This window comes from Hyaena hyaena, unplaced genomic scaffold, assembly GCF_003009895.1.
Source record: "Hyaena hyaena isolate Hyena2069 unplaced genomic scaffold, ASM300989v1 scaffold_5, whole genome shotgun sequence".
Classification (NCBI taxonomy): Eukaryota; Metazoa; Chordata; class Mammalia; order Carnivora; family Hyaenidae; genus Hyaena; species Hyaena hyaena.
The window spans coordinates 7,977,139-7,989,882 of NW_024080637.1; the positions used below are offsets into that span (position 1 = coordinate 7,977,139).

The 12,744-nt window shown below is 37.1% G+C and overlaps 1 protein-coding gene across 10 annotated transcripts in view; it reads left to right on the plus strand.

Annotated features, from left to right (window-relative positions):
- Positions 1–12,744, plus strand: part of TUT4 (terminal uridylyl transferase 4) — a 133,296-nt gene that overhangs the window by 19,677 nt on the left and 100,875 nt on the right. For all 10 annotated transcript variants that reach the window (XM_039238609.1, XM_039238625.1, XM_039238629.1 and 7 more), the window contains exon 2: positions 8,336–9,184. In XM_039238609.1, coding sequence (XP_039094540.1) covers positions 8,425–9,184 — 760 coding nt within the window. In that variant the 5' untranslated portion in view covers positions 8,336–8,424. The remainder of the gene's footprint in view (positions 1–8,335; positions 9,185–12,744) is intronic.

Genomic DNA, 12,744 nt, shown 5'->3' on the forward strand with positions numbered 1-12,744 from the left:
CTGAGCCAGCCAGGTGCCCTTGTTGTCGCTTTTGATATCATTCTTAAGAAGCTGTTGCCAGACCCAAGGTCATGAAGACTTACAATTTTTATATAGTATGTGAAAATTTAAGTATGTATATTTTCTTTTGTTCTTTCATTCATTCTTTCTAAAGGTTTTATTTTTAAGTAATCGCTACGCCCAATGTGGGGCTCAAACCTACAACCCTGAGATCAAGAGTCACACATTCCACTGACTGAGCCAGCCAGGTGCTCCACTGTTTTCTTTCTTACATATAGATTTAGTGTACTACATACTCCTATGTGTGTTACTTTTTTTGTTTAACAGTATATCTTCACTATCACTCCATAGCAGAATAGAAACTTACTCTGTTTTACGGCTGCATAGTAATATATTTTCTGATAGTTTTCCTTACCAATTTGGTATCATTAGTCATTTGAATTTTGTTCCAGTCTTTTGCTTTACAATTAGTGCCTAAGTTGATGCATTTTGAGTACATTTTTGTAACTGGTGTAAGGTCAGGGTCCAACTTCATTCCTTTGAATGTACCTATCTGGTTTTCAGAGCATAATTTCTTGAAAAAACTGTCCTTTCCCCACTGAATACTCTTAGCATTGTTGTCAAATCAGTTGACTGCATATGTGAGGGTTTATTCCTGGGCTCTCTGTTTTATTCTATTGATCTATGTTTTTGCTATGCCAGTATCATTCTGTTTGATTACTGTAGCTTTGTCTTAAGTTTTGAAATCAGAAAGTGTGAGTCTTCCAACTGTTTTTTCTTCTTTTTCTAGATTGATTTGGCTATTCAGAGCTTTTTGAAATTCCATATGAATTTTAGGATGAGGTTTTCTATTTCTGCAAAAAATACCATTGGGATTTTGATAGTGCATTAAGTTTGTAGTTCACTTTGGGTAATGTTGGCATCTTAACTATTATTAACGTTAGGGATGTCTGATTGGCTCAGCTGGTTGAGCACCCAACTCCAGATTTTGGCTCAGGTTATGATCTCCTGGGGCTCTGGACTGATAGCATGGAGCCTGTTTAGGATTCTCTTTCTCCCTCTCTATCTACCTCTCCTCCTTGCACTTTCTCTCTCTCTCTCAAAATAAATAAACTTAAAAAACTAAAAAACCGGGGCGCCTGGGTGGCTCAGTCAGTTAAGCGTCTGACTTCGGCTCAGGTCATGATCTCATGGTTTGTGGGTTCGAGCCCCACGTCAGGCTCTGTGCTGACAGCTCAGAGCCTGGAGCCTGCTTCAGATTCTGTGTCTCCCTCTCTCTCTGACCCTCCCCTGCTCACTCTGTCTCTCTCTCTCTCTCAGAAATAAATAAAACATTAAAAATTAAAAAAAAATTAAAAAAAAAACCTAAAAAACCCAATATTGTTAACAGTATAAGTTACTGGTGATAACTTCAGTTAAGGAAGTGGGTGAGTACACAGTGGGCTGCATATCATGAATTTTGCCCAGTGTCTAGCTTTTGGTGGCTCTGGGAAAAAAGCCTATACCATTCTTGGGATTTTTGAGCTTAATAACAGTAAGCAAGGGGTGGAGTGCTTAATCCTTTTAAGTAAATGAGATAAACATAGTAAGAGGCGTGTCTTCTAGCTTTCCACTCCCTTGGGGCTATAAGTCACATGAGCTTAAATACTTCCTGATTTCCAGGAAGTTTATCTGGAAATGTCATCATTTCTCCTTCTAATGTAGAGTATAGAGTATAGCTTTGCCACAAGGCTAGAGAATGCTTAGTTGACATTTTTTTCATTTGGAACTTAAATGTCATCTCCTTGCTTTCTGATTTTCATGGTTTCTGATGGGAAATCATCTTTTAATCTTACTGTGAATTCTTTGTGTATGAAAAGTTGCTTCTCTCTTAACTGCTTTCAAAATTCTCTAATTGCTCATCAAAGTTGAATAGTATTGGGTCTTGGTATGTATGGATTTTTTTAGTTTATTCGGCTTGGAGTTACTGGCCTTTTTGGTTGTGTATAATTTTATCCGATTTGGGAAGGTTTTGGCTATTTTCTTCAAGTACTATCTCTTTTATTCTCTTTTTCTCCTGAGATTCCTATTATGCATATGTTAGTATGATTGATAGAGAAGAAAACAAAGTCAGGAAACAACAGAGAGCAGAAAAACGTTTCAGAAAAACTGTTAGTGTTCAGATATAAGAAATGATAATCACGAGACAAGAACAGAGTCTCATAAAAAGGAATAATCAGAGTTAAAGCATTTTTAGAAATGAAAATCTGATAGCTCCCCTTGCTCTCCTCTTAAATATAGAAGAATTGGAAGATAAAGGTGAGGAAATCACCTAGGAAAGAAAATAGAGATGGAAAATGGAGAGAAAGGGAAGTTAAATGGAGAATCAATGTAGGAGGCATAAAGTCCAATTAATAGGAGCTAGAGAAAAAGGACAGAGAAAATGAAAAGGGAGGAAATGATATAAGACATAATACAAGAAAAAAAAATTTTAAACTGAGGAACTTGAAATAGAGGTTAAAAGAGCCAACAAAATACCCAGAAAAATGTTTGAAGAACTATCTGCCCCAGGGTTTAGCACTTAGAAATTACAGAGCACTTGGGGGGGGGGGGGAGGACACCTGGGTGGTTCAGTTGGTTAAGCATCTGGCTTTGGCTCAGGTCATGATCTCACAGTTCATGGGTTCAAGCCCCCATTGGGCTCTGTGCTGACAGCTCAGAGCCTGGAGCCTGCTTTGGATTCTGTGTCTCCCTCTCTGCCCCCCCCCCCCACCAAATATATAAACATAAAAATTTTTTTTTAAAGAAATTACAGAGCACTTGGAACCAATACTAACTACACTATATGTTAACTAACTCGAATCTGAATTGGAAAAAAAAAATTACAGAACTCTGACACAAAGAGAATATCCTACAAGTTTCTATAAAAGAAACAGTTCAGTAAAAAAGATGGAAAATATGGGCATCTGACTCTTGGCTTTTGGCTCAGTCATGATCTCACAGTTCATGGGCTTTACCCCTATATTGGGCTCTGTGCTGAAAACATGGAGCTTGCTTGGGATTCTCTCTGTGCCCTCTTTGCATTCTCTCTCACTGCCTTTATCCCTGTCTCATAAATAAACATTAAAAAAAAAAAGAGAGAAAAAGGATGGAAAATAAGAATGGCATGATTTTCTCTGTAGTAATACTAGAAACTAGAAATCATTGAAACAATACCTGTAGAATTTTAAGTGAATGATTTCTAACCTAGAATTTTAAACTTAATTAAACAAAATATGAAGATAGGATAGACATGTAAGACATTCAAAGTCTTAGGAAATTTACCTACTTCTTGGGGCTCTTTACTTTCCTGGATCCTGAACAAATTGGGAAAGACAGAAGAAGCATATGGAGATCAGATTATCATTTTTATTATGGATAAAATTCACTTTGGAAAACAGGACTTATATTTTCAAGTTGTTTGCTAATACTCAATGCCAGAATTAGACTTACTGAGGCACAGGCACAACTACAGGCCCTGTGTGGGGCCATCAGTCTGGAATGGATATTCCTTTAATTGATAGTGATTTTGAATGTCTACTGAGTACCTAGCATTGTGGTAGTGGGGCAGGCAGAATAGGGAAGTGCTGGATATTTACAGGAGGAACCAAAAAACAGGGAACCTAGTCTGATACCTGACAGATTCTGGTGATTAAGCAAACTCTGATAGCTCTGTGGTTTCTAAGGATGACAAGCATCCTGCTGCTGTTTCTTAACTGACTTATATGCACACAAAGACCCAATTAGCCTGAAATCAGACTGCACCTATGCATAGCAGCTAACCTGGGGCATGTGTAGTATTATGCAGAGTTCCTAGAAATCTCTGCCTATTCCGCAGAACCCCATATGAATGTTTCATGCCCAAATCATAACTACTAATAAAAATCAGCCCCACATCCACCGGCGCTACTCAGATCCTCTTAGTGTGCCTCCTGTACTCCTCTTCCCTTCAGGTATGTACTTTGGCTTTGTGGTAAAAGTTCCTCTGCTGTATTTCACTCTGACTTGTCCTTGAATTCTTTCTCAAAGTAAGTTAGGAACCTGGTACCAGTTGTTGTTTGAAGTCTCAGGGCCTGAGAACTCCCTCAGTGTCCAGTATCTGTAGGCATTGTAAGGATTCAAGGAAGGAAGACATGATTAGAACTAGAAGTAGGAAGTGGACTGATATCTTAATAATATAAAAATGAAATGGGTTACATGCTAAATGCTATTGCTTTCTGTATTCAAACATCGTTTTTAAAAAAATTCATTACAAATTCATTGTATTTTCTTGACAATAATTGCTTAATCAAGGTTAGAATCTCATTTAATCTTCATTTATTACATTCTAGAAATGTAGCCAGGAACTAGAATGTAGGTGTGACATTTTTATTTCGTTCAGCCAATTTTGCTCTGAGTATGTACCGGGAAGCAGTGAACCTTATTTTTAAAACCTTACCTCCTCAGAGAGAACTTCATTTCTAGAAATTACAACTTTTTTGGGAAAAATTTGTACTACTGATAGCTTAAAATAGGAATTTTGCTATATAATATTACCATGCTCTTTTTTTTTTTTTTGAATAGGACATCTGTTACTCTTATAAGAAGATGAGGAGGGAAGGGAAGCAAAAATAATATAAAAACAGGGAGACAAAACATAAGAGACTCTTTTTTTTAAAAAAAATTTTTTTTAATGTTTTTTTATTTATTTCTGAGAGAGAGAGACAGTGTGAGCAGGGGAGGGTCAGAGAGAGAGGGAGACACAGAATCTGAAACAGGGTCTAGGCTCTGAGCTGTCTGTCAGCACAGAGCCCGATGTGGGGCTCGAACCCACGAACCGTGAGATCATGACCTGAGCCAAAGTCAGATGCTTAACTGACTGAGCCACCCAGGCGCCCCATAATAGACTCTTAAATATGGAGAACAAACAGGGTTACTGGAGGGGTTTTGTGGGAGGGGGTATGGGCTAAATGGTTAAGGGGCATTAAGGAATCTACTCCTGAAATCATTGTTACACTATATGCTCAGTAACTTGGATGTAAATTAAAAAAATAAATTAAATAATTAAAAAAAGATGAGGAAGATTGGAAATTCAGTAAAGCTTGTTTTTTATAACATGTTGTTCCTGTTAAAAATTTAGATGTACTTTTAGTTACATGAATCAAATTAATCAAAGTGAAATGTAGCGATTTTCTGAGTCTTGAACTCCTTATTAGCATTTACCTATATTAAGTACATTAATTTTTTTTAATGCTTATAGCTTTAATTTATGTAACTTGATTTATAGAGTTTTTTTTGACTGGAAGAATAGTGTATCTAAAATGTTTTGTTGGGGCACCTGGGTAGCTCAGTTGGTTAAATGTTTGAATTCGGCTCAGGTCATGATCTCACAGTTCGTGGGTTTGGGTCCTGTGTCAGTCAGGCTCTGTGCTGACAGTTCCAGAAGCTAGAGCCTGGAACCTCCTTCAGGTTCTGTGTCTCCCTGTCTCTTTGCCCCTCCCCCACTCGTGCTCTGTCTCTCTCTCTCAAAAATGAATAAACATTAAAGAAAAATCTTAAAATTTTTTTTTTAAAGTTTATTTATTTTTGAGAGAGAGAGAGAGAGAGTGCGAACAGGAGAGAGGGGCAGAGAGAGAGGGAGAGAGAATCTTCCTAAGCAGGCTCAGTGCCACGAGTATGGAGCCCAGTATAGGGCTCGAACCCACGAGCAGCGAAATCTTGACCTGAAACAAACTCAAGAGCCCTATGCTAAGCCGACTGAGCCTCCCAGGCGCTCCTCTAAAAAGTTTTATAAGTGGAATTGTGGATCAGTGTGGCTCAATCAAGTATTTGTTGTATTGTGGCTTTTGTCAGTGAGATTGACATCTATAAAATTATTAGTCATCATCATAGAATAGAATTAGAAAATTTAAAGTATTTTGGTTTCTGGATAAGGTAAAACTAATCTTTTAGAAATAGAATCCGTTTTTATTTTATTTATTTATTTATTTATTTTTAATGTTTTATTTATTTCTAGGAGAGAGAGAGAGAGAGAGCGTGAGCAGGGGAGGGTCAGAGAGAGAGGGAGTCATAGACTGAAACAGGCTCCAGGCTCTGAGCTGGCAGTCAGCACAGAGCCCGACGCGGGGCTCGAACCCACGAACCGCGAGTACATGACCTAAGCGAAAGTCGGATGCTTAACCGACTAAGCCACCCAGGCGCCCCGAATCCGTTTTTATTTTTAAAATTAGGAATGTGCAGTAGTTTCTACAAGAATTTAGATATAGTCATATCTGTTTATGTAAGACACCTTATGAAGACTATTGAGAGCAGAATGTATAAATTTAATAAATTCAACCATCCAAAAACCAGAATATAAACATTCTTTTATAGCTAAATGTGCTTCAGCTTTTTACTAGAAAATAATATTAGTCACAAAAGACATTAATGGTGAAAATCTAGAATGGTTTTGGCTTAAAGTTTTTTTTTTTTGGATTAAATTTTATAATTTGAAAAAATTATAAAATTTTTTTAGTTTATTATTTATTTGAGAAAGAGACAGTGTGAGTTGGGGAGAGACAGAGAGAGAGAAAGAGAGATATCGAGAGAATCCTAAGCAAGCTCTGTGCTGCCAGTGCAGAGCCTGATGTGTAGGGCTCAAACCCATGAAACTGCAAGATCATGACCTGAACCAAAACCAAAAGTTGGATGCTTAATCGACTGAGTCACCCAGGTGTCCCATAAAATAATTTAGAAAGAAGAATCTAATCTTTTTTTTTTTTTTTTTTAATAAAAGAGAAGAATGTCAATCAGGACAGAGATCAAGTCAGAGGATACATAGGACTATACTACAAATAGGAATTATAAAACCTAGGTGCAAGTTGAGTAAGTTGTTGTGGTGGAGACATAGCTAGGTAAGTTTAGTTTCTTTTATTTGGACATAGGTTTTGGTATAAACAGTTGGGAGGATATGACTTGTGTTTTGGACTTTTTATTTTAGGTGAGTTTTTGCATTTATATGATTTACATGATTAGAGGTGTTCATTTGCCCACAGTTGTAATTTAATAAATTAACTAACTAAAGTCAAAGATGCAACTTAACAGTTTGCTTTAGCTGACTTTAATTTTTATTCGCATTAGTTATCTTTATTTAGAAGCATAGATTTGAATTTAAGACATACAGGGCAAAGTGAACAGTAAAAAAGTTCTTATTTCTGTAAAATACAGTATATAGGGTATTTCTAATGTAGAAATAACAAAATGCAGTATTTCAGTTTGTAGTTTGTGCTTGGGTAAATGTGTAATTGTTCCTATTATATCTTGGAACAAAATGAGTTCTGACTGATTGTAATATTCTATCATCTTTCTTTTTTTAAACATTAGTTTTTATAGAGCAGTTTAAATTTTTATAGCAGAATTGATCAGAAAATAAAGAAGGCTCATAAACTTCCTTCCCCAATGGAGGAATAGCTTCCCTATCGTCATCCCAGGGTGGTATATTTGTTACAGTCAATGAACCTACATTGACATGTCACTATTACCCAAAGTCCATAGTTTATATTAGGGGTTACTTTTAGTGGTATATGGATTTTGATAAATGTATAATGTCATTTATCTACCATTTTAATATCATATAAAGTATTACTGTCATTTTTAAATTCTGGGTTCCTATTTTTAATTTTTTTATCTCATAAAAATTAAACTCCTTCATACTTTAGAGGTGGAGAAAGTCTGTCGACATTGTTTCCTCATCTTTAGAGAGTCAAGTTTGAAGTAGGTTAGCACTATAAGTAGGTACTGTTTAGTAGGAAAGTCATGTGGGCAAAATCTTAGCAATTTGGGCCTTTATAAACTGGTTCCCTATATTGCCTATAAATTGGGATTCTTTTTCTAAAAGTTTTATTTATTTAATCTCTATACACCATGTGGGGCTTGAACTCATAACCTCAAGATCAAGAGTTGAATGTTCCACTGACTGGACCAGCCAGGGCTCCCCTAAATTGGGATTCTTATGTTTTCTTTATTCCATTTCCTTTTATGTTAATTGTGGTACATCAATTGCAAGTTTTATTTCCCTTTTAGTTGAAATTGTATTGAGTAACGTAAAACAAATTTTACTTCTAAAATTGTCTATTTTGATGTCATATTGCCATAATTACTTTAGAACCTTCTTTATGAGCATTTGGTTGTTATTTACTAAGTGGGCTTTAACTCCTTGTATGTTTTTCAGAGTTTTAAATTTTTTAATGTTTTACTATTTCTTTAGTTTTAAGAACAAAATTTGAAAGTCTCACCAATTTTTAAAAAATGGCTTTTGTGTTTTAAATAACAGATTTTTTTTTTTTCCCCCACCCAATAGTTTATTTGCCTAATCTGGACTTGAAGCAATTCAACTACCAGAAATCTGCCATACAGTGTCACAATTGGGAAGAAGCAGGTTTTCAAATAATGGAAGAGTCTAAGACCTCTAAAAATGAAAATCATGAACCAAAGAAGAATGCTTGGGCTCTTTCTGAAGAAAGCAAAGCAGTTAAAGTTATATCTAATCAAACTTTGAAAGCTAGGAGTGATAAATCTATAAAAGAAATTGGGACCAGCTCCCCAAATAGGAATAGTAGTAAAAAAAATAAGCAAAATGATATTTGTATAGAAAAGACAGAAGTTAAATCATGTAAAGTAAATGCTGCCAACGTAACAAGCCCTAAAGATTTGGGATTAGTCCTTAGAGATCAGAGTCATTGCAAAACAAAAAAATCACCTAATTCACCGGTAAAAGTAGAGAAGGTACATGTTTCACAGGCAAAAACAGAAAAATCACCAAAGTCACCTAATTCACCAGTGAAAACAGAAAAGATACCCAGCTCCCAGGCAACAGCAGGAGAAAAGGCACTTAGTTCACAGAGGAAAACAGAAAAAGTACCCGTTTCTCAGATGAAATCAGAAAAGGTCCTTGGTTCGCTAACAGAGCCAGAGAAGGCACCCAGTTTACTGTTTAAAGAAAATATGCGACAGATAGAATTACAGCAGATTGGAAAAAAATTTCCAAGTTCCTTTACTTCTCTGGACAAAGTGAATATTGATGTTGTAAAGGGAGAAAAATCTGCTTTGGAAAACTCACCACGATCTCAGAAGCAACAAGCATGTACAGATAATACTGGTGATTCTGATGATAGTGCTTCAGGAATTGAAGACATATCAGATGATTTGAGTAAGTACAAATTTGATTATTTTGGGGTCACATTTTTGGAGAGATTTTCCTGTATTAATGCTCTTTAAATTTTCATTAGGTTGATTTTAACTACTTTACTAAAAGGACATTAATAATATGGCTTTTTAAAAATGTTTATTTATCTTGAGAGAGAGAGAAAGAGCACAAGTGTGTGTGTGTGAGCAGAGGAGGGGCAGGAAGAGAGAGAATCCCAAACAGGCCCTGCCCTCACTGCAGAGCCTGATGTGGGGCTTGATCTCATAACCATGAGATCATGACCTGAGCTGAAATCAAGAGTCAAATGCCTAACCAACTGATCCATGTAGGTGCCCGAATAATATGGCTTTTTAAGCTAAAAAAGAACCTTTACATTTATTACGGTAGGTAAAAAGCCTGTGCAAATAGAAATTGGTGGCTCCTGTAGTCCAGTATGTATGTATGTGCACATGTATTGTGCACACAAACACTTTTTAAGTGGTCCTGGTAATATGTGGCTCATTCTTTCAACAAACATGTATGTATTGGGTTCCTTTTATATGCCAAGCATATGTTTATAATGAAAAATCCAAAAAATACAGCCCCAGACCTCTAGGAAGCTTCTAGTTTGATGGGGGTGATACAGATAAACAAAGTGGTGGTTTAAGTTTGGTGCCAGAAACTTAAGAGTTGGGAGAGTACATGAGAAAATGTAGGACATAAATGTGAGACTGAGAGTATGACACATTAAGTATGACTGGAACAGAATTGAGGGGGAAAGTAGCAAATGATGCAGCTGAAAAGGCTTACAATAATTGGAGAATGAAGGACCTTTTAGGACATGATAGATAATTTGGACTTCATTATGAGTGTTGTGGAAGGCATTGACGAGTTTTAAGCAAGGTAGTGCTATGATCAGGTATATATACATATTTTTAATCTTTTTGGCTGCAGTGCAGCAAATTCTTTGACAAGAACAAGACTGGAAGCACAGATTGGTTAGGACATTTGCAATTTTCTTGAGCTATTGGTGTGAAATTCATTTTCTTTTGGGATTTTGATCGTAGCTTTCATTAATTGGTTATAATTGTTGTCTATGTCTTTTGAGTACTTTAATCCTGATTTAGTTTAACTTAATGGATTTTTCTTGAAAATCTTTTTTCCTCATGTTTCTGTGGCTAGGTGAATAAATTCTTAGTATATGAATAACAAAGCTATTTCTAAGTCATTATTTGCTACACTTTGAGAAACTCTGGTAAAGAGTTTAGAAATGGTTTCTTTTTATTTCTGGTGGTAGTATATTGACAGATTTAAAAATTTAATAGATATTTTTATATGCATAAGAAAAAATACCAGCTTCATAATTTTAAAGATATGCTTTAGGAAATATCTTTATATAAAGATACATAAAGGCCAAAGAACAAAGCAAGTCAATTTAAAGATAGTATCAAATAAATAACACTACTGATAATGTTTAGATAAGGCAAATCTGAACATGATAGTATGTGAATGATTTTTTTAAATTTATTTTTTTATTAATTTTTTAAAATGTTTTATTTATTTCTAAGAGAGAGAGAGAGAGACAGCGTGAGCAGGGGAGGGTCAGAGAGAGAGTGAGTCACAGACTGAAACAGGCTTCAGGCTCTGAGCTGGCAGTCAGCACAGAGCCCGACGCGGGGCTCGAACCCACGAACCGCGAGATCATGACCTAAGCGAAAGTCGGATGCTTAACCGACTAAGCCACCCAGGCGCCCCTATTAACAATTTTTAAGATTATTTAGATAGAGACAGAGACAGCACGAGTGGGGCAGGGGCAAAGGGAAAGGGAGGAGAGAGAGAATCCCAAGTAGGTTCTGCACCATCAGCACAGAACCCAATGCGGGGCTCAAACTCAATGAAACTATGAGATCATGACCTGAACTATAACTGAGAGTCAGGCGCTTAATCAGCTGAGCCACCTGGGCACCCCAATGAATGATTAAAGAAACATTTTTTTAATGTTTATTTATTTTTGAGAGAGAGAGAAAAACAGCACGAGTAGGGGAGAGGAGGAGAGAGGAAGACATAGAACCTCAAGCAGGCTCCAGGCTCTAGCTGTCAGCACAGAGCCTGACGTGGGGCTTGAACCCACAAACTGCAAGATCATGACCTGAGCCAAAGTTGCTCAACCATTTGAGCCACCCAGGGACCCATGAATGATGTCTTTTTTTTTTTAATGTTTATTTTTGAGAAACTGCCAGTGGGGGAGTAGCAGAGAGAGCGAGACAGGATACTAAGAGGGCTCTGTGCTGACAGCAGAGAGTCCAATGTTGGGTTCAAAATCACCAACTTTGAGATTAGGACCTGAACCAAAGTCAGGTACTTAACCAACTGAGCCAACTGAGGTGCCCCAGTTATTATTTTTTTTTTGAAACATGTATTTATTTTTGAGAGAGAGAGAGCAAGAATGTGACATTTTTGAGAGAGAGAGAGAGAACATGGATGTGAGTGGGGGAGGGACAGGGAGAGAGGGAGACTGAGGATCCTAAGTAGGCTCTGATAAGCAACAGAGCTACCCAGGTGCCCCTGTGAATGATTGAAGTTGGGATTGATTGAAGTTACATGAAGATCACTTAAAATGGTTCGACCACTTGAGTTAGTGAAAAATCTGATTTAAAGATTTATTTATTTATTTTTATTTGAGAGAGATCACAATCAAGGGAGGGGGGCCAAGGGAGAGAGAGAGAGAATCTTAAGCAGGCTCCATGCTTATTGCCGAGCCCTTGCTAAGTCTGACACAAGGCTCAATCCCACAACCCTGGATCATGACCTTAGCCAAAATCAAGAGTTGGATGCTCAACAGGCTGACCCATGCAGGCGACCTTAAGGTTATTTTTTAATATTAATTTTTATTATTATTTTATGTTCATTTATTTTGGAAAGAGAGAGAGCACAAGCAAGGGAGGGGCAGAGAGAGAGAGAGGGAGGCAGAAGATCTAAAGCAGGCTCTGTGCTAACAGCAGACAGCCCAGTGCGGGGCTTGAACTCACCAACTGAAAGTTCATGGTATGAGCTGAAGTCAGACACTTAACCAGCTGAGCCACCCAGGTCCCCTTTTATTATTTAAAAAAAAAATTTTTTTAAAGTTTATTTATTTTGAGAGGGACAGAGACAGTATAAATGGGAGGTGGGGGGAGAACGAGGGGGAGAGAGAATCTCAAGCAGACTCCATGCTGCCAACACAGAGACTGACATGGGGCTTGAACTCACGAAACTGTGAGATCATGACCCGAGCCAAAACCAAGATTTGGACACTTAACCAACTGAGCCACCCATCCACTCAGAAATGCTGGAGTTTTAAGAAGCTCTTGAATAAGATATGCTTTTGAGCAGCATAACCCAACTCATCTCCTTACTTTCATTTACACCACCCTTCATTGTACTTTTTACACTGCCAGAATAATCCTGTTAAAATTATTCAGATCATGTTACTACTCTTCTTGCAGTGACCTGTGAGGCCCTTTGTGATCTGTGCTACTGTTCTACTTCTCTGCTTTCATTCTCCTTTTTTTCCCCTCTTCCCTTCTCTGTTCCAGCTGCATGGT